Source organism: Anomaloglossus baeobatrachus, chromosome 6 (genome assembly GCF_048569485.1).
Source record: "Anomaloglossus baeobatrachus isolate aAnoBae1 chromosome 6, aAnoBae1.hap1, whole genome shotgun sequence".
In the NCBI taxonomy this organism is placed as follows: Eukaryota; Metazoa; Chordata; class Amphibia; order Anura; family Aromobatidae; genus Anomaloglossus; species Anomaloglossus baeobatrachus.
In genome coordinates, this window is record NC_134358.1 from 265,663,968 (window position 1) to 265,686,621 (window position 22,654).

Consider the following 22,654-nt stretch of genomic DNA (forward strand, 5'->3'; position numbering starts at 1 on the left):
CTCTGTGTGTGACAGGGCCTTAAAGGGAACCTGTCATCAGAAATTTCGCCCAAAAGCTAAAAGATTCCCCCTCTGCAGCTCCTGGGCTGCATTCTAGGAAGGTCCCTGTTATTATTGTGCCCCATGTGAGACCAAAATAAAGCCTTTATAAAGTTCTACCTTTTTGTATGCAGCTTCTGTAAATCCGTCACGGGGGCGGGCTCTCTGCCGTCCGTTATTCTGCCTCCTGGTCCTGTATGCCGCCCCCATCGCTCCTTTCCATATCTGATGCACCGCCCACTGCTCCAGCCATCCCCGCGCATGCCCAGTGCCAGTCTCACAGGACTGAGCAGTGTGACCGCTGGTGACGTGTGCGCAGGCAAGTGATTATGGACGGGACTGTGACTGTTATCAGCAAGTACCCGCCCATAATCTCTTGAGCGCGCAAACCTCTCCAGCGGTCACACTGAGCTCAGTGTAGATGCTAGACTGTATGGGCTGCTTCCAGGGATGACGTCCCTTTGTCATGTGATAGGGGCGTGTTCGAAATACTATCACGTGACAAAGGGACGTCATTCCTGGAAGCAGCCCATACAGTCTAGCATCTACACTGAGCTCAGTGTGACCGCTGGAGAGGTTTGCGCGCTCAAGAGATTATGGGCGGGTACTTGCTGATAACAGTCACAGTCCCGTCCATAATCACTTGCCTGCGCACACGTCACCAGCGGTCACACTGCTCAGTCCTGTGAGACTGGCACTGGGCATGCGCGGGGATGGCTGGAGCAGTGGGCGGTGCATCAGATATGGAAAGGAGCGATGGGGGCGGCATACAGGACCAGGAGGCAGAATAACGGACGGCAGAGAGCCCGCCCCCGTGACGGATTTACAGAAGCTGCATACAAAAAGGTAGAACTTTATAAAGGCTTTATTTTGGTCTCACATGGGGCACAATAATAACAGGGACCTTCCTAGAATGCAGCCCAGGAGCTGCAGAGGGGGAAGCTTTTAGGTTTTGGGCGAAATTTCTGATGACAGGTTCCCTTTAAAACCACGAGCCACATGCGGCCAGTGAGGCATCTTCTTGCGACCCATAGATCCCGTGGCTATCGCGGCCAGTGCAGGGGGGCGCCACTGTCAGCGGTTTTCTTCAGTTGAATCATTTGCAGCATCACGCAGAGACGAGCTTTCCACACAGCTACATTAGCTGCTAGCCTCTGATTGGCCAGGAGATGCCATTGGAATAACTGCTGAGAGCTCGTCTCTACTACTGAATGGGAACAAGGATGGGGCACATTACTACTGGATGAGGACAAGGATGTGGCACATTACTACTGGATGAGGACAAGGATGGTACATTACTACAAGATGGGCACATTGCTACAGGATGGGCGCATTACTATAAGGGGACCAGAATGGGGCATTACTGTAGGATGGGCAAATTACTACAGGATGGGGACATTACTACAGAATGAGGACAATGATGGGACATTACTACAGGATGAGCACACTTCTACAGGATGGAAACAAGGATGGACACATTACTACAGGATGGGGACAAGGATGGAGTACATTACCGTACTACAAGAAGGAGATCAGGATAGGAACATTAATACAAGATGGAGACCAGGATGGGGGATATTACTAAAAGATAAGAACCAGGATGGGAATATTACTACAAGATGTTTGCCAACATTACTATATGGTGTTAATTGTAAGATGATTCTACTTACAAGAAGAGGAGAAAAAAAAATTAAAGCATCAATTTTTTTACCATTAAAAATGTTTTTTTATATATATATAAAATTTTTATTCTAAAACGATAAAAGTGCAGATTTGTGATCGCCACATTCATAACGACCCAAGCTATAAAACCGTACCATAACCCATACGATGAGTGCCATTTGAAAAAATCAATTAAACAGACAAGAAATGTAAAAAAATAAATGGTGATTGAAGGTGTATAGCAAAAAATATGGCATCACTAAAAATGTCACTTTGTCGTGCAAAGAATGCGCCCCCCCATATTTAATTGTTTGGGTGTGGAGGTGTAACACTTGGCAGACACACTAATTCGCTGTTCCTGGTGCCAGTGGCAGCCAGAAGTGCTCAGTTGCGGATGTGCAGTACCCAAACGTGGCCACCATGCTGTTGACTGTGCTGTGCAGCTCTAGAACCGATCACTTTCGTATGATGCTGAGCATAGCTAATCAGTGGGGGGTGCCTGGTGTCACTCCCCCACGATCAGATATAGATAATGCATCGTAATGTTAGGCCATCAATGTAGAAGTTCCAAACAAACCTATTTAATTGTGAAAAATCTCAAAAGATACAAAAATATGAGAGTTATTGTCTTCATATATTCCTGTTTTAGTAAACGATTGTCCTGGCACTGTATTGGTAGCAAAATAGCAAGGTAAACGCCAGTGCTTCCTTTTGTCGTATGTGTAGTGTTGTGCATCAGTTGATGACAGCATAGACCCATTAAGCAAGACCGTGAACTTCTACATGTACTGATTCATAGCAGTTCCTCTCTATGCAGTAGAAGAGTTATGGTGTCTATGGTACAATGATCTATTTCAAGGGAGAAGGATAATATATTTCCAGTGAGAAGCATGAGTAGACAGGGACTGGAAAAAGCCCACTTTGATCCCTTTTACTTTGACTTCTTTTGTTCCATTTCAATGCATTGTGCCAAGTTACCTGAGTGGCTTTACCTAATAACTCAAGCAAATGGCACAGAATCACCATTATTCTTCGTGCCGGCTGTGCTTGAACTGTAAGTGAGTAAAATACTTCATTCCTTTCTTCAGCGATTTGGGATTTTTGTTTGGCTCTCTATCTATTTTGTCTTTTATTTGAGGGATCTGTGTTCGCATGCCAGGATTCTAAAAGTCAGGCTATAAAGACAGCTAGGACACCTGTTCAGGTTCTTTCTAGCTACACTGTCCTTGCTTGTAATAGTACTGTACATTTCACTGCCCCAGAAAGGTTTTTTTTTTCTTTTCAAAGAAGTATGTTTCAGCCAAGTCAACAATCCAAAGCTTCATTACGAAACTTAAGATTTGTAGTATAAGTGCAGGTACCGTATTCTATGCTGTTCACAGCGTTATTATCTGACCCCCCAAACCCATTCCATTCTAAAACGATATGGCTCTCAATCTTAGGCATGAGGGCTACATTTCTTCTTTTGATATTTTCCCAGTTGGGCGGCTAAAGGGCTTTTGGGTTTGAAAACTAAATGTGTATGTGCCAATTATCTTCATTTATTCTTTTCTATAAAAGCTTACTTTTCTTTTGAAGGTGCTTTTGACAAATATTTGGAAAATTACAGAGGTCTGCGAAAAATATCTTTAAAAACCTGCATGGGAGGTTTTCAGTGAATTTCATTTAATTTGATGTGCGAAATCTGAAAATGACTTCCATTTTTCTTCTCTTTCAATGTTTTCCTGGTGAACTTTTTGTTTTCCGGTATTTCCAGTTTCCCTATCATGTTCACATCTCATCTTCCCTGGTAATGTCTCTCCATTTTCTTAACATCCTGGTGTAATCTTTCTCCTCGCTCCTCACTTTAAAAAGGTGGTTCACTACTCTGCAATAGTGGCCACATCCCTGTAAAACTGATAGGGAAGGCTATTTCTAAATACCTTGTTCAGCCAATTCTGCCCATGAGCGGAGCTGTTGCGGGCCGCACATCCCCATGAAGTGACCCCCCAGGCTCCGTGACCTCTGAGATCTGGTTAGGTCACGTCAACTTCCAGTTGACCCGACATCACCAAGTCCAGCCCCAGTCTTTGTTAGTGACTGGGCTGCGGGAGTTTCACAGCCCAGCATCGTTCCTGCTTGCGACGTTCTGCAGCAAAGGAGAGAGCGCGCAACATGCTGTGACGAGTGGTGAAACTCCGCCCACAGCCCAGTCACTCAGGGACACTGGGGCTGGACTTGGTGATGTCCGGTCAACTGGAAGTTGACGTGGCATACCCAGATCACAGAGCCCGGTAGTTAATTCATGGGGATGAGTGGACCGTAATAGTGCCGTTTAGAGGCAGAATTGGCTGAAAAAGGTATTTAGAAAAAGCCTTCCCTATCAGTTTTACAGGAATGTGGCCACTATTGCAGAGTAGTGAACCACCCCTTTAAGCTCTTAAGTTTTCAGGAAAGTAGTTCATGTGTCAATGTAAAAAATGGACCTACCGTATAAGCTCATGTTGCATTTTTGAGCAGTTAGCATGCCTGCATTAATGTTTTTGTAACCTGGATCTTTGTAATTTCCCAAAAACCTATGCACTTGATCTTTAAATGAATCCCACGCTTCTTTCAGTTTCAGTTATGAATGTTGGAAACAAGGAATCGGAGCAAAGATGACTCATGTCAAGTCCTACAAAAAACTCCCTCTTTCAGCTTGACCCCAGACATTTTTGGGAACTTAGAGCACATATTTGAAGCATTCCCTATCCTTTGGTAGAGATTTAACAAACTGTTTCATATGACACAATTTGGTGTGAAGAAGTGGTAAGAGAACTCTTTCACGAGGAACAAGTTCACCCCACCACAACTTCAGAACTAAATAGAACTCGACAGAACATGATTGACCCTGTGATGTAGTCCAAATCCCCCTTCCCCACACTGTCCCTAACCCTGCTCTTATTTCCTTCCCATTTACTTCTTCTCTTCCCCTCACTTTCCTCCATTTTCTTTTGTACTCCCCATCCCTAATTTTAAAATCACCTTTCATTAAGAAGATTTCACATCGGGAATAGCTCACAAATAGTTTTTTTATTCCATTACATATTTAACAGCTGCACACTCAGAAGGACCACTCTTGCAAGAAAAGCTGATGTGATGGAATTTTGCAGTTTTTTGATTACAGACATGCGTTATTCATAATTTCTATCACTTTGAGACCTAGCATTTTTGGTTCCTTTTTTTGTGTTCTGCCATTCCCCTTTATTTTCTTTGCATTCTGTTCAGTCTTTGAGTAGTTGTCTTTTTGTACACCAAAAGTGACTGGAGGTGCGATCTCTGTGGGGTCAAATCGAAAGTGACGCACATCCTGCGTAGCTGTCGACATCGGAGTGTGTAAATCGTTTTTGATACGGTTAACGAGTCCAAAAGCGTCGTAATCGTATCATCGGTGTAGCTTCGGTCATTTCCATAATTTCGGAAGGACCGATGTTAAGATGTTGTTCCTCGTTCCTGCGGCAGCACACACCGCTGTGTGTGAAGCCGCAGGAGCGAAGAACATCGCCTTACCTGCGTCCCAGCTGCAATGAGGAAGGACGGAGGTGGGCGGGATGTTTACGTCCCGCTCATCTCTGCCCCTCTGCTTCTATTGGCCGCCTGCCGTGTGACGTCGCTGTGACGCCGCACGACCCGCCCCCTTAGGAAGTCGACGATACCCTTTAGGATAAATTTGTGTATAAAAAAGATTAATTCCTTAGAACTGAATGGTATTGGTTCTACCATATGTGCATGTATATTTCTAACTCTTATCCATATAAATTAGATAGTCTGAAAGATTTCTACAAATGTACAGTTAACGGTTAAATAAAAAAGATCCAATTTCTACACAAGTTGTAAAGGAAGCCTACCAACAGGGATTTTTTTTTTTTTCACTTTTCAATCTGAACGTGTAATAACTAGAGCGAACAAAAAACATTTGAAAGCCCCTAGTCCAGCAGCCACATCAGTAGTTCGTAGCCACCAGACTCAAGCACTCCAAACCACCTGCTAACTGCCACATTTCATTGGTAGACCCTGTGATGTGATTATGTTGCGTGCATGACCTCGTTGAGGCCTACTAATCTAGAGAGGAGCTGGGTATGCTGCAGATAGTAAGAGGTTCTCAGAGGTATGGGGTGGCAGCCACCGATTACCAACTTGGTCTCTGGACAAGTGTCCTTAAAATCTTTTCACTCAACTCCTCAGCTGTTTTTAATCGATCGAAAAATAGGGAATGCTCACTGACACTACAGTGTCCATTAAATCATGGCTTTTGATTTTACCACCCCCAGACTTGATGCTGGATTCCTATCACAATTAGCTAACTCTTCTTCTATATACCGTATGAGTCCTCTCAAAGCCAGGTATATACAGTATGAGCCCCACATGGTTCCCTATATACATGCTCCCTATATAAATGAGCCCCTGGATAGCCTTTAAATACAGGTTCTCACATAGCCTCTATGTACAGTATAAGCCCTCAAACTGCCCCACATATACAGTGTTAGCCCTCACAAAGCCCCTATATATAGTATGAGCCCTCACACAGCCCTATATATACAGAATAAACTCTAAAACAGCCATCGTCCCTGCTCCCGCATCCTCCCTCCACCTTCTGTCTGGATGAAATAAAGGACAGATTTAACCTATTTGGGTGAGTGCCTACCATTTTTTTTTTTGTGGCAACAGTTCAGTGAAAACATGGTGGGGGTTTGGGGGGCCTGAGGATGCTGACCAGTTCCCTTTAATAGCTGAAATGTCACTATATTTTTGTTCAGTATCTCTTACATGTGAATGTAAATCACCATTTCCATTAATATCTGAGGTGCATCTGACCTGGCTTTCAATTTTAAGCCGGGTCCTGATCCAGAGTCTGAACTGTTCTCGGCCAAAACTCTGGAAATCTACTTTAATAATTGCTAGAATATTTTTTCAGAGAAACGTTAACCCTAGCATAATATCCACTTAATCTCTTTAGCTCTCGGCATGTCTCTTATAATTTTTAGTGTTTCATCTAATGTAAGAGTATTATGAAGGCCTCTCCGAAATTCTGCTTTAATGGGTTCATTAGAATTCTCATCTACAGTCTAGAACTGTGATCACAAAAGCTGCTATATGTTCTGTTTTCAAGAGGATGATTTGTTGACTAGATCCCACACTGTCCTTTTGTCCTACTGTATATTGTTACATATGTTTTAGGCCATGTGCATACACTGTGTTTTTACCCGCGTTTTTGCTGCAGAAATTTCTTGAGAAAATGGTTGTAACCTTTCTGCAGACATTCCCCAGCAAAACCTATGGAAAAAAGAAAATAGCTGTGCGCACACTGCGTTTTTTTCTCAAGAAAATTCTTTCTGCAGAATTTCTCGAGAAAAAGAATGAGCATGTCACTTCTTTTTTGCAGGTACCTGCGTTTTTTGCCATAGATAATGGTAAAATAACGTAGGGACCAACCTGCGTAAAAAAACGTGGCAAAAACGCATGTGTTTTTGGTGCTTTTTTTTTAATGCAGGTGCGCTAATCTTTCACTCAAGGAATTTCTTGAGAAAAATACTTTTTCTAGTGCGCACATGGCTTTTGATTAATTCTATATGACACATGAAATTAGAGACTTTAGCTTACAGTTCTTAATTAAACATGCATTTCAATGAGTGTACAAAGTTCTTGTCTAAAAAAACAATTGAAATGAATAAAATAGGTATTTATATTCCAATCAGAATTTTGCCATTTTTTGTAATGATACATTTTAGCGGTAGAAAGAAATTACCCCCCCAAAGCCAGGATAGTTTATATCTTCTAAATTATTGGTGGGTCCGACCTCTGAGTCCCCCCACCAATTGCCAGAACACGAGATCTTTGTCCATTGTTTAAATGGAGTAGTGGTAAAGCTTGTACTCTGCGGTTACATTCATTCTCTACATTCTCTAGAAGGCTGCCAAGTGCCATACTCTGCTTTCTCCAGCATTCCCATAAAGAAAGAGTGTAGTATCATTGCACATGCTTGACTGTCATTTCATTCAAACATAGGAAAATGTCCCCCATTAGTGAGGGTCTAAGTAGTCATTCCCCCTCTGGACTTCAGGTTTTCACATATTATGCAAATACCAGTATCTGATAACTCATTAACAAAATACTAGAGCTGAGCGGACTCACAAAAAAACGGGACCTGCTGCTTTAAAAAAAAAATCTGCATTCGGTCCGGAACCTGCCCCCAGATAAGTCTATGTGGAGCAGAATCCGGCGATTAAAATGGTGGTAGAAAGGATAGAGGAATGGGAGCGTGCGGTGGACTAACCAAGGCTCCGGCATGGCTGTACGCTGGTCCCAGGTCTCGCATTCACTATTTGGGCCACTGATTACAGTCAGAAGAGCAGTCAGACACGTTCCCACACTGAGTGGCAGTGTGTCAGCTGACTGCATCCAATCACAAGCGCCAGGACAGCCGGTGGGCGGGGAAAGCCGTGTAAAGGAGCCCATACACTCTAGCATCTACCATGAGCCTAGAATGTATGGGCTCCATGTAGGTTAGTGGGCATGACTCGCTTGGTTAGTGGGCGTTGTGATGTTTCCTCTCATCCACCATAACCATGCAAGAGGGGGCTTTGCCCCCTTCACCCCCCCTATCTGGGGGTCTCTTTCCCAGACCCTCACTTTTATTATAAACAACTCCATGCCCACATGGAGTTAAAAAAAGAATGTTTATACAGTCTGGAAACATCAGACGGCATTTTGAACACTCCCCCATTGTGATAGGGGACTTGTTGAAATGACGTTATATCTGGAAGCAGCCCATACATTCTAGCATCTACTGTCTGTATCATGGTATAAAAAAAATAAATAAAACAATTGGTGCAGGGTCCCCCCGGTATTCTGATACCCAGCACAGATAAAGGCTACAGCCCCAGCCCTGGCACTTATCTTGGCTTTGTATAAAAAGAAGAGGAACCACTTGCGGTTTTTTTTTTGGGGGGGGGGTTTATATAATTTAAATAAATAATTTAAAAATGACAACTTTTGGTCCCCCCCAATTTTGATACACAGCAAAGATAAAGCCCCACATATGGGGGCTGGTATTCTCAGGCTGGAGAGACCCAGCCTAAAAATATCAGTCTCCAGCCACCCAAAATTGCCACATCCATTAGATGTGACAAGCCCGGCGCTTTACCGGTTCTTCCCGAATGCCCTGATGCGGTGGCAATTGGGGTAATAACAGCTGCTACTAAACTCGAGGTTAACAATAGAAAGCTTCTGTAACACCCGCATCATTAATCTGTAAATGAAAGTAAACAAATACAGACACCAAAAAAATAATTTATTTGGAATAAAATACAAAAAAACACCCTCTTTCACCACTTATTTAACCCCCAACTCCCTGCAGGTCCGAAGTAATCCACACGAAGCTCTGCTACATCTGAATCTCACAGCGAGCGCCATAGAACAGGACCGCTCGCTGTGATCTCCAGAGAAAAATGAGCTGCAATGACTGCAGGCAGACGGCATCACACAGGCTGGGGGTGTGTCTGACTGCAACCAATCACAGAGGCCAGGACGGCCGGTGGGCGGGGAATGAGCCATGCATATGAAATGAGTGGCCCACGGAGGCCACAGGAGCAGTGTACAGCCGGGCCGGAGCATTCTAATTTTCTTTATTTTTTTCTTTTATTATTTTTTATTTTCTCGAGTGCCAGATCCGGATCATACACCCAGAATCCCAGGCCTGGGTCCGACACCCGGGCAACTTTGAAACCACACGGATCCAGACTTTTTCAGTCCAGGTCCACTCAGACCTGCACAATACCCATTCTAGACGTTTGTATACTAATTAATATGCAAATTGAAATTAAATTAAAAAAATATGTTAATAGCCGATGGGGATTGAGTCATATTGTAGATTAGTTGGGCAGGTGGGGTCCCAGTGGCTTCTCCCCACCCACTGTCCTGGAATTAAAGGCAAAGGTCTGTCTGTCACTGTTAGTGGGCGAGGAGAAGCCGCCAGGAACCCACTTTGGTGTGATTAAATATATCTTACTCCTGCCACCACTCTTTAACACTGAAATTCCAGGCCAAATGAGCCTGGCCTAAAAATATTTACCTGATGAAAATCGTAGTCCAGGATTAAATATGTGTTCATTGTTGGCCCATCAGTAAGCTATTTTTTTTATATTTATTTCCAATATTGTACGAAGAATGCCATTTTTTATCTTTAAACTCTGCACTGATAAGCATAGGAAGCAAAGGCAAGCCTATCTGGCTCGGTGTCACAGAAGAGATACTGGAACATAAACTGCTCTGCCACTACTGTATTGCAGTTAGCATTAAGTATCATAACTTGCTCCTCATGGGACTGGACTGTGGGAGAAAGAAGGCTAGTCTGAAAAATGAAATTGTTTCAGGTCTTGGAAAATGGCAAAACAATCAATTTTTTTTTTCTTTTTCGCTCTATTGGGAGACCCAGACAATTAGTTTTTTGACAATTGGGTGTATAGGCTATGCCTCCGGAGGCCGCACAAAGTACTACACTTAAAAGTGTTAGGCCCCTCCCCTTCTGCCAATACACCCCCCGTGCTCCCACGGGCTGCTCAGTTTTTTGCTTTGTGCGAAGGAGGTCAGACACGCACAGCACAGCTCCACAGATTAGTCAGCAGCAGCTGCTGACTATGCCGGATGGAAGAAAAGTGGGCCCATATAGGGCCCCCAGCATGCTCCCTTCTCACCCCACTCTTGTCGGCGGTGTTGTTAAGGTTGAGGTATCCATTGCGGGTACGGAGGCTGGAGCCCACATGCTGCTTTCCTTCCCCATCCCCCTCTGGGCTCTGGGTGAAGTGGGATCTTACCGGTCTCCAGGCACTGAGACCGTGCTCCATCCACAACTCCTGTGGAGCCTGATGGATAGGAGCCGAGTATCGTTCAGGGACATGGCCCTGCATCTTGGAGGTACTCTGTATCCCTGTGGGGACCGCGCACGGCATCACCTCAGCTTTGCTGGGTGTGCTAGTGCACCGGGGACCGCGGCGCTGACCGGGTCTATATGTGCCATTACACACTCAGCGTCGCTGAGTGTGTTTATATGTAAGGGCTACCGCACTAACCGCCGCTGCCATGGGACACTGCGGCGCGGCTGGGACTTGTAGTTCGCCGGGGACTTTCACGCCGGCCGCGCTTTTACGGCGGCCGCGTTTATTACTAGAGTCCCCGGCTTCCTTGCGGCCTAGTTTACTTTTCTCCCGCCCTCAGCCCTGACAGGCAGGGGGAAGGGCGGGACGCTGCACGGAGCGAGCAGCTCTGAGGGCTGGAGTATGATTTACATACTCCACCCCCCTCACTGTGCACGGTGTGAGCACCAGTTCGCGCTCTTTCTCGGCCACGCCCACAGCTCCCTCATCTCGTCAGGACGCCGCAGCCATTCCTGTCAGCTCCACCGACGCTGCAGAAGAGGGACAAGTCCTGGGAGACCCAGACACGGTCTCTGGTGGCCTCACAACCACTTTAGGCGGCTGGTAAGCAGCACCTGTTGGTGCTAGCCCCATGGTGCTGTAGGGTATTGGTACATTATTTGTGTATCATATATACTTTACACTGTATGAGCACAGTGCATTCTGGCTATATACTCAAGGAAAACTATAGCATGGCGCCCACAAAAGGCAGGGGTGCCAAAACACAGGCTTATTATGCTGCCTGCGCCGCTTGTAAGACCCCACTACCGGCAGGTTCCACTGACCCTCATTGTGTGCAGTGTTCGACCCCTGTGCCACTTCTTCAGCCGGAGCCTATGCTAAGAGGGGCCCAGGGGGAGCCACCTGTTGGCACTGTCCAGGTGACGGGGACTGAGTTTGCTAAACTCTCTGAGACTATGGCTAAGATACTAGAAGCCTTGCAGTCCAGGCCGGTATCTCAGCAACGGGACCCTGTTGAATCGTTGTTCCCGGGCCCCCCTCAGTTGGACCAACAATGTCCTCCCGGGGTATCTCCTACATCCCAGTCTGAAGGTTCTGACTTAGACCCCAGCCCCAGATTGACTAAGCGGGCTCGCTTAGAATTTCCCTCGACATCATATTGTTTAGGGTCTCAGCGGGGGGAATCTTTGGTTGATGATGCGGAGACAGCTGATCAGGATTCTGATCCTGAGAGCGCTCTCAATCTTAATACTCCAGACGGGGACGCCATAGTAAATGATCTTATTGCGTCCATCCATCAGTTGCTGGATATTTCTCCCTCAGCCCCTCCGGCGGAGGAGTCAGCTTCTCAGCAGGAGAACTTTCGTTTCAGGTTTCCCAAGCGGACACAGAGTATGTTTCTAGACCACTCTGATTTCAGAGAGGCAATCCAGAATCACCATGCTTGTCCAGATAAGCGTTTTTCTAAGCGCCTTAAGGATACACGTTATCCTTTCCCCCCGGACGTGGTTAAAGGTTGGACTCAATGTCCCAAAGTGGATCCTCCAATCTCCAGACTGGCGGCTAGATCCATACTTGCAGTGGAAGATGGGGCCTCGCTCAAAGATGCCACTGACAGGCAGATGGAGCTCTGGTTGAAATCCATCTATGAAGCTATCGGAGCTTCTTTTGCCACAGCATTCGCAGCCGTATGGGCGCTGCAAGCTATCTCAGCAGGTCAAGCGCAAATTGAAGCAGCCACATGCACGGCCGCGCCACAAGTGGCATCCATTACCACCCAGACCTCGGCAATTGCGTCTTACGCTATTAATGCTGTCCTGGACTCTGTGAGCCGTACGGCGGTGGCGACCGCCAATTCGGTGGTAATCCGCAGGGCCTTGTGGCTACGGGAATGGAAGGCAGATTCTGCTTCCAAAAAGCGCTTAACCAGTTTGCCAATTCTGGCGACGGGCTGTTTGGCGAGCGTCTGGATGAAATCATCAAACAATCCAAGGGAAAGGATACATCCTTACCCCAGCCCAAACAGAACATTCCCCAACAGAGGAGAGGGCAGTCGAGGTTTCGGTCCTTTCGGGGCGCGGGCAGGTCCCAATTCTCCTCATCCAAAAGGTCTCAGAAAGAACAAAGGAACTCTGATGCATGGCGGTCTAAGTCACGTCCTAAAAAGATCATTGGAGGCACCGCTAACAAGGCGGCTTCCTCATGACTTTCGACCTCCTCTAGTAGCATCCTCGGTCGGTGGCAGGCTCTCCCGCTTTTGCGACGCCTGGCTGCCACAAATAAAAGACCGCTGGGTGAGAGACATTCTGTCTCACGGTTACAAGATAGAGTTCATCTCTCGTCCCCCGACTCGATTCTTCAGGTCTTCTCCGCCTCCCGAGAGAGCCGAGGCTCTTCTGCAGGCGCTGGGCACTCTGAAGGCAGAAGGAGTGGTGGTCCCTGTTCCTCTTCATCAACAGGGCCACGGTTTTTACTCCAACTTGTTTGTGGTCCCAAAGAAGGACGGGTCTTTCCGTCCTGTCCTAGACCTGAAACTTCTCAACAAACACGTAAAGACCAGGCGGTTCCGGATGGAATCCCTTCGCTCCGTCATCGCCTCAATGTCCCAAGGAGATTTCCTTGCATCGATCGATATCAAAGATGCTTATCTCCACGTTCCGATTGCCCCAGAGCACCAGCGCTTCTTGCGCTTCGCCATAGGAAACGAACACCTGCAGTTCGTGGCACTGCCATTCGGCCTGGCAACAGCCCCACGGGTTTTCACCAAGGTTATGGCTACTGTAGTAGCGGTCCTCCATTCTCAGGGTCACTCGGTGATCCCGTACTTGGACGATCTGTTGATCAAGGCACCCTCTCTAGAGGCATGCCAACACAGCCTCGACGCTACCCTGGAGACTCTCCAGAGTTTCGGGTGGATCATCAATTTTCCAAAGTCAAATCTGACACCGGCCCAATCGCTCACATACCTTGGCATGGAGTTTCATACCCTCTCAGCGATAGTGAAGCTTCCGCTGATCAAGCAGCGGTCACTACAGACAGGGGTACAATCTCTCCTTCAAGGCCAGTCACACCCCTTGAGGCGCCTCATGCACTTCCTGGGGAAGATGGTGGCAGCAATGGAAGCAGTCCCTTTCGCGCAGTTTCACCTGCGTCCTCTTCAATGGGACATCCTACGCAAATGGGACAGGAAGCCGACGTCCCTCGACAGGACCGTCTCCCTCTCTCAGGCGACCAAAGCTTCCCTTCGGTGGTGGCTTCTTCCCACTTCATTGTCGAAGGGGAAATCCTTCCTACCCCATCCTGGGAAGTAGTCACGACGGACGCAAGTCTGTCAGGGTGGGGAGCGGTTTTTTCTCCACCACAGGACTCAGGGTACGTGGACCCGGCAAAAGAGTCCTCGCTTCAGATCAATGTTCTGGAAATTCGGGCAGTGTATCTTGCCCTGAAAGCGTTCCAGCAGTGGCTGGAAGGCAAGCAGATCCGAATTCAGTCGGACAATTCTACAGCGGTGGCATACATCAACCACCAAGGCGGCACACGCAGTCGACAAGCCTTCCAGGAAGTCCGGCGGATTTTGATGTGGGTGGAAGCCACGGCCTCCACCATATCCGCAGTTCACATCCCAGGCGTGGAAAACTGGGAAGTAGATTATCTCAGTCGCCAGGGCATGGACGCAGGGGAATGGTCCCTTCACCCGGACGTGTTTCAGGAGATCTGTTGCCGCTGGGGGGTGCCGGACGTCGACCTCATGGCGTCCCGGCACAACAACAAGGTACCAACGTTCATGGCACGGTCTCAAGATCCCAGAGCTCTGGCGGCAGACGCCTTAGTTCAGGATTGGTCGCAGTTTCAGCTCCCTTATGTGTTTCCTCCGCTGGCACTGTTGCCCAGAGTGTTACGCAAGATCAGGGCCGACTGCCGCCGCACCATCCTCGTCGCTCCAGACTGGCCGAGGAGGTCGTGGTACACGGATCTGTGGCATCTCACGGTCGGCCAACCGTGGGCACTACCAGACCGACCAGACTTGCTGTCTCAAGGGACGTTTTTCCATCTGAATTCTGCGGCCCTCAACCTGACTGTGTGGCCATTGAGTCCTGGATCCTAGCGTCTTCAGGGTTATCTCAAGAAGTCATTGCCACTATGAGACAGGCTAGGAAACCAACGTCCGCCAAGATTTATCACAGGACGTGGAAAATTTTCCTGTCGTGGTGCTCTGCTCAGGGTTTTTCTCCCTGGCCATTTGCATTACCTACTTTTCTGTCCTTCCTTCAATCTGGACTGGAAAAGGGTTTGTCGCTCGGTTCCCTTAAGGGACAAGTTTCAGCGCTCTCTGTGTTTTTCCAGAAGCGCCTAGCTAGACTTCCACAGGTACGCACGTTCCTGCAGGGAGTTTGTCACATCGTTCCACCTTACAAGCGGCCGTTAGAACCCTGGGATCTAAACAGGGTGCTGATGGTTCTTCAGAAACCACCATTCGAGCCAATGAGAGATATCTCTCTCTCACGACTTTCGCAGAAAGTGGTTTTTCTAGTAGCAGTCACTTCTCTTCGGAGAGTGTCTGAGCTAGCAGCGTTGTCGTGCAAAGCCCCTTTTCTGGTTTTTCACCAGGACAAGGTGGTTCTACGTCCGGTTCCGGAATTTCTCCCTAAGGTGGTATCCCCCTTTCATCTCAATCAGGATATTTCCTTACCCTCTTTTTATCCTCATCCAGTTCACCAATGTGAAAAGGATTTGCACTTGTTAGATCTGGTGAGAGCACTCAGACTCTACATTTCTCGTACGGCGCCCCTGCGCCGCTCGGATGCACTCTTTGTCCTTGTCGCTGGCCAGCGTAAAGGGTCACAGGCTTCCAAATCATCCCTGGCTCGGTGGATCAAGGAGCCAATTATCGAAGCTTACCGTTCGGCTGGGCTTCCGGTTCCCTCAGGGCTGAAGGCCCATTCTACCAGAGCCGTGGGAGCGTCCTGGGCTTTGAGGCACCAGGCTGCGGCTCAACAGGTGTGTCAGGCGGCTACCTGGTCGAGCCTGCACACTTTCACGAAGCACTATCAGGTGCATACCTATGCTGCGGCGGATGCCAGCCTAGGTGGACGAGTCCTTCAGGCGGCGGTTGCCCACCTGTAGGAAAGGGCCGTTTTACGGCTCTCTTACGAGGTATTATTTTACCCACCCAGGGACTGCTTTTGGACGTCCCAATTGTCTGGGTCTCCCAATAGAGCGAAAAAGAAGAAGGGAATTTTGTTTACTTACCGTAAATTCCTTTTCTTCTAGCTCTAATTGGGAGACCAGCACCCGCCCCTGTTTTTTTGTGTACACATGTTGTTCATGTTGAATGGTTTCAGTTCTCCGAGTTTCCTTCGGATTGAAGTTACTTTAATCCAGTTTATAATTATTTTTTCCTCCTTCTTGCTTTTGCACCAAAACTGAGCAGCCCGTGGGAGCACGGGGGGTGTATTGGCAGAAGGGGAGGGGCCTAACACTTAAGTGTAGTACTTTGTGCGGCCTCCGGAGGCATAGCCTATACACCCAATTGTCAAAAAACTAATTGTCTGGGTCTCCCAATTAGAGCTAGAAGAAAAGGAATTTACGGTAAGTAAACAAAATTCCCTTCTTTTTATCTTTATTTTTTTTAATTTCCATAATTTTTATGCCAACTATATATAATATAAATCTGATTTGGTTTCGCTGTATTTATACTGACCTGGAAAATCATGATGCCAGGTCATTATAACCACACAATTTACATAGTAAAAAGAACGGCAGAAATGCAGGGGTTGTTCACAACACTTGAAATTTAAAGGGAATCTGACAGCAGGTTTTGCAACTTCATCTGAATCCAATGGTGTATCACATAGATTACCTGGCCGTTCTTAAATAATCAAAGGAATTGAGTGTTCAGCATGTAGCTGAGCCCAGGGAGCTGTCTGGTCCACACCAGGCTCACCATAGAGATTGTGCATTGAATGTGAGGTGTCAATCACAGCAGGGCGAGTGTCGGGCTGCTTTGCACACAAGTTTCTAGTTGTTTAATGTTAATCACAGGGTAATAAAGCCATTAGTTTAAGGAAACAATAGCACACACACAGATAAGAGAAGCACAGTTGCTTTATGTGTTTTAACCCCTACAGCATGCTGTCCTCAACTTACATAGCAAAATCCTGCTAACAGATTCCCTTTATTGGCAACAGTAGTTAAGAATTCTAATGGCTGTGACTGCTGCCACAATTGTAGAGGAATAGGTTGTACAAGAGGACTAAAAATCCAGAACTAAAATCAGTGGCAGCCTCGCCTCACTACTTCCAGGTCTACTACTAAACTCTTGGTACTTTCACATGATCCTTTCAGGTGGGTCAGAGCACAGAAAGTACCTATGATATATAATATGAAGTGGGTGGCTTTAATGTTATGCCTGATCAATGTGTTTATATAATATGTATATGATTATTATTAGTAATGGGTGAGTACTACCATGCTCGGTTGCTTGGTACTTGTAACAAGGCGTCTTGACGCTTGGATGGACGTGACTAAAGGACCAGAACATAACGGCAGTCAATGGAGAACGCTAGCATTTTCCTGGGAAATCTTTCGGAAAAATCGTCGAGTTTCCCATTGACTTCCATTGTAATTGAGTCGCGCTCGTCCAAGCGTCCGAATGCTCCTTATGAGCACCTGAGCATGGAAGTGCTCACTCATCACTAATAATAAAGTATTAATAAAAAAAAAAATTTAGTGTGTTCGTCAAGCTATGAAGCCAGCAATAGAGCGCAATCTTCCAGAGGAGCCTTTGACAAGGCTCAGGTTTTATGCTTCGGATATAACATATTGATCTACATTTCACTGTCTTGACAACTGGCTCCAATCTGTGTGTATTTAAGTACAGGGGTATTGAAATGAAGGATTAATAATGAATCATTTCTTGCTGCACTCTATGTATATTTCATGACACATATAAATACTAATTCCTATTGATCTGCAGCACGAAGCCATTTGATTATTACATCCTGACATTTTTCCTTTTTCCTAGTTTTGATTTTTCTTCTTTTGCTTTTTTTGCAGCGTCCACCTGTACTTTCTATTTCCCAGCCTTGAAGAAGGAGGATTGGCTACCTATCGCACAGCCATTGTTCAGAATCAGCATCTTGCTATGTTGGCCAAGGTAAGAAAAGCTTAAACCGATGTTATCTCTTAAAAAGAATATCCTTTTAATGCTGAGCTTTCTCTGCCAGCCTTCCCTATTGCTTTCTTTTGCTCTCCATATTCCATTATGTGGCCTGTAGAACAGCTGCTACCTTATTGTTACATTCAACACTATTTACTTCTTGAAATTCGGCATTTCACCATCCTCGATATTTAATATCCCCAGTTTCTATTTAGAAATAGATTATTCTACATTACATTGGAGATGCTTTCTGGCAAAGTAATGCAGTAAAGGATTTATAAATCTAAGCACCACAGATGCTAAAGTAAGAAAATATCGCCCATTCAGTTGATCGTACAAAACAATGACTTTTATACAGTACCAATCAAAAGTTTGGACACACCTGTCCATGCAGAGGTTTTCTAGAGATTCCTGTCTATTCAGACTGAAGCTTTCAAAACCATAAAGGAATATACATAGAAATAAGGAGTAAAGAAACAAACGAAATACATCGTAATATGTGTTAAACATTAGTTTTATTAGGGTATGTGGACATGATGACCCGCTACGTCCTGGACATGGCTGGACTTGAGCCGCGGGTTCGCGAGTCTTCTCCGCAGAAGACCTCAGCTTCTCGTGCCCACAATCCGGTCTTGGGAAGTTGCGGTCTCTTGCTTGAGTTCTCCCTGCAAGAAACGCTTGTGTCTCCGCAGCAAAGAATTGACATCCTGTGGCTCGGGAAGCCGCACTGCAGGTCAGTTTTCGCTGCTAGAAAAACAAGCACAGTGGGCATGGCATTTCTAGAAATCCCTTCCACTGTGCTTATACTATACAGCGCAGCGTTATGAACGCAGGGAAAACACACTGCATCCAAAACGCTGTGAACCCTGATCGTGGGCACGCAGCCTTAAGGTACCCTATTTACTCTCTTGACAACTTTACACCTTCCTTGGCAAACATCTTTTTAGGTAGTGACCTGAAATATCTTTGCAACAGTTTTAAAGGTATTCCCACAGTTGCATAGCCTTTATATAGCCTCTCATGTAAAAAAAAAAAAAATAAATAAAATTTTTGGCATATGGAGCTGTGTGAGGGCTTGTTTTTTGCGCCATGAACCAATGTTTTTATTGACGTTATTTTGAGGTATATATACAATGTTTTGTTTGCATGTTATTACATTGTTTTCTATTGTTGCCGCAGCCAAAAAAGTGCAATTCTAGCGTTTTGATTTTTTTTGTCGCTACTCTTTTTACTGATCCGATTAATTATATTATATTTTGATAGCTCAGACTTTTATGAATGCAGCAATACCAAATATGTGTATTTAAAAATTAAGAAATCGTTTCGCTTTTTAATGTGGAAAAATGGAGGTGATTTTAACTGTTTATATTTTTTTAAGTTTTTAGGACATTTTTTTTATCTACTTTTTACCATATTGAATAGTGCCCTTAGGGACCTTGAACCTGCAATGGTCTGATCACCTGCTCTCTATGCAGAAATGCCATAACATTGCTGTATAGAGAAGAAATCACAGCCTCCTATGAATGCCGGCCATGGGCTGGTTTTCCTAGGATTACTGAGGTGACAGACACAACAAATCTCAGTCTCCTATGAATGCCGGCCTTGGGCTGGTTTTCCTAGGAGTACTGAGGTGACCGACACAAGAAATCTCAGTCTCCTATGAATGCCGGCCATGGGCTGGTTTTCCTAGGAGTACTGAGGTGCCCGACACAAGAAATCTCAGTCTCCTATGAATGCCGGCCAAGGGCTGGTTTTCCTAGGAGTACTGAGGTGACCGACACAACAAATCTCAGTCTCTTATGAATGCCGGCCATGGGCTGGTTTTCCTAGGAGTACTGAGATGACCGACACATTGGTCTTCAGCAGACCCATGGCTGTCATGAGGTGTTAGAAAGGTGCACCATCCTGCCAGTGCATGTTAAATGCCGCTGTCAGAGATACAGCAGCATTTAGCAGTTGCAAAGGCAGGGAAATGACTTATAAAAGACATAGTATGTTATAAGTCATTAAGGGGTTAAAAGGATTTTGTCAGCACAGGATAACTGTTAAAACCAAGTACAGGCACTCCGTGCTTCATAGCGGAGCTAATCATTTTACATACACTTTCCCACCTGCTTGTTTTCCTGCTATCTCCTCCCTTTTCTGCCTCTATGAAGCCAAAACTGTCAGAGAAAAGAGAGGGTGGAGATAAGAGGGAAAACAAGTAAGTGGCAAGGTGTTTAAATGATTATCCCCACCATGATGCACGGGTGCCTATACTTGGTTTGAACAGTCATTTTAAGCTGACAGAGACCCTTTAAGGAAAGTAGACCCCAAACCCGCTTATATACCTAAACTAATAAACAGAATAAGGCCCTGTGCGCACTGGAAAACGGAATTTTCTTAAGAAAATTCTACAGGGTCTGAAAGATTACCGCACCCGCGGTAAAAAACCGCGGCAAACCGCATGCGGTTTGCCACGGTATTTTTACTGCGGTGTTGCCGCAGGTTGGTACATGTGTTTTAATGCATTCAATGCAATAAAGCACATTGAAAGAAAAAAAAAGTGATTTCCTTCTGAGATAGATAGTAGATAGATAGATAAATAGACAGAAAGAAGAATAGATAGAGGGATAGATAGACAGACGACAGATCAATCAACAAGCTGCATTTCTCCCGAGCGGTAATGTGTTGTTCCGGCTGTGGGAAATGACCTGTAATTACCTCTCTGTAGTCTCGTTGCGAGGCTGTATTCAGTACAGTGTCAGTCGCGGCTGGATGCAAGCGAAGTAGGACCTTGGTGGATTATGCCGGAGCTGTGTGTTTCGGGAGGGGATAATAAAGTGGTGAAAGAGGGGCTTTTTTGTACTTTATTTAAAATAAAGGATTTTTCGGTCTGTGTGTTTATTCACTTTACTTACAGGTTCATCATGTCAGCTGTCTCATAGACGCTGACCTGATTAAAGCCTGGACTTAAGCCCGCTTTACACGCTACAATAAATCTTACGATGTGTCGGCGGGGTCACGTCGTAATTGACGCACATCCGGCATGGTAAGTATGATTGTAGCGTGTAAAACCTCCGTGCAATTGCGATTGAACGAAAATCCGTTCATCGCATGCACGTCGTTCATTCTTCAAAAAATGAACGACAGGTTGTGAAATGTTCCCGAGGCAGCACACATCGCAGTGTGTGGCCCCCCCGGGAACATTGAACGACAGCTTACCTCCGTCTGCGTCTCCCACCGACAATGCGGAAGGAAGGAGGTGGGCGGGATGTTTACGTCCCGCTCATCTCCGCCCCTCCGCTACTATTGGCCGGCTGCCGCGTGACGTCGATGTGACGCTGAACGTCCCTCCCACTCCAGGAAGTGGACGTTCGCCGCCCACATCGAGGTCGTTTGGACGGGTAAGTACGTGTGATTGGAGTGAATTGTCTGTGCGGCACATTCAACAAATTGAACGTGCCGCACATACGATGGGGGCGGGCGGTTACGATCGCATACGATATCGTATGCAGAATCGTAACGTGTAAAGCAGGCTTTAGTGTCGGCGATGCGCTGCCATTAACTCATTATTACCCTGATTACCATTGCATCACGGCAAGAGGAAGAGCCAGGGACACTCCGGGACTGCCACATAATGGATGCGACAGTCCCGGGGCAGCTGCGGGCTGATATTCTGGGCTGCAGGAGGGGTGGGGGCATTAACCCTGTCCCTCGCCCTCCCCGGCTTGAGAATACCGGGCCGCCACTGTGTGTTTACCTCGGCTGGACGGTAAAAATACTGCGGAGCCCGCGTTTTTCTGTTTTCATATGTCCGTTTTATTTCTATGTGTATTCTATATGTCTGTGTGTGAATGTAATATGTGTGTGTTTACTATATATCTGTGATGTGTGTGTGTTTACTCTCTGCACGGCTTCCTCTTCCTGTCATAATGGCATCACTTCCCTGCAAACCGCAGGCAGTGATGATCACTATGTCCCAAAACCACGAAATACCGCAGGGAATAACGCAGGAAAACGCAATGAACCGCATAGAATTTGCTACCTGCGTTATTCCCTGCGGGATTTCCCGATTACATTGCAGTCAATGGAGTGATATGCCGCAGCGACATGCGGAAAAGAAGTGACATGCAATTGTTTTTGCTGCGGGAATCCCGCAGCAAAACATGCAGCTGTCAAAATCCGCATAGTGCGCACAGCATTTTTTTTCCTATAGAATTTGCTGGTGAATCACTGCAGAGATGTTATGAACATAACATGCAGCAAAACCGTAGGAAATCTGCGTCAAAAAACGTTAAGTGTGCACAGGGCCTAAGAAATTGCCCTCCCTGTGTCTGGCATCAGTTTCTTGCCCACTGCTTGGTATTAGTGTTTTGCCTTCATTGATGACTATGTATTACTATTCTGCCCGCCAGTGATCTATGCCGGCTTAGGTGGTGACTCCTGCTTCCTTTGATCTCACATCAACATAGCATCTCTTTCTCTTCCAGTCAGTTCTATCAACTGGACCTCACTACTGATTGATAGATAGCTTCCCTTCAGTTAGGTGGGGGGGACGGCTGTCAATTTGCTTGACAATGGGTAGTTATGCTCTGCCTACAGAGTAGAGCAAAAGAGAAGCTGCTCTGTGACATCACTAGATACTGAGTAGTCCAGGCAAGACCAATTAGGTAGTTAGCAACTAGCTGGCGGTATTTTCTTAGCCATATGAGAAAATATGTCCTGCATAACCCCTTTAATCAGCCTATTATTTCCAAGCAAAGTTGTCACTAGCCACCCATTTCTTCTACTGCAAATAGAGACCATTTTTGAAATTCTATAGTAAGATCTACCTTAGATTTCCAGCAGTTAACTTCATATTCTTTTTTTTTTTCAGATCTTGTCATTACAGTAGTTGTTTATTTCACAGTAAATTGTCCTT

General features: G+C 46.0%; 1 protein-coding gene across 2 annotated transcripts in view; it reads left to right on the forward strand.

Moving 5' to 3' along the window:
* DROSHA (drosha ribonuclease III) overlaps positions 1-22,654 on the forward strand; it is a 390,676-nt gene that overhangs the window by 246,622 nt on the left and 121,400 nt on the right. For both annotated transcript variants that reach the window (XM_075314852.1, XM_075314853.1), the window contains exon 21: positions 17,649-17,748. In XM_075314852.1, coding sequence (XP_075170967.1) covers positions 17,649-17,748 — 100 coding nt within the window. The remainder of the gene's footprint in view (positions 1-17,648; positions 17,749-22,654) is intronic.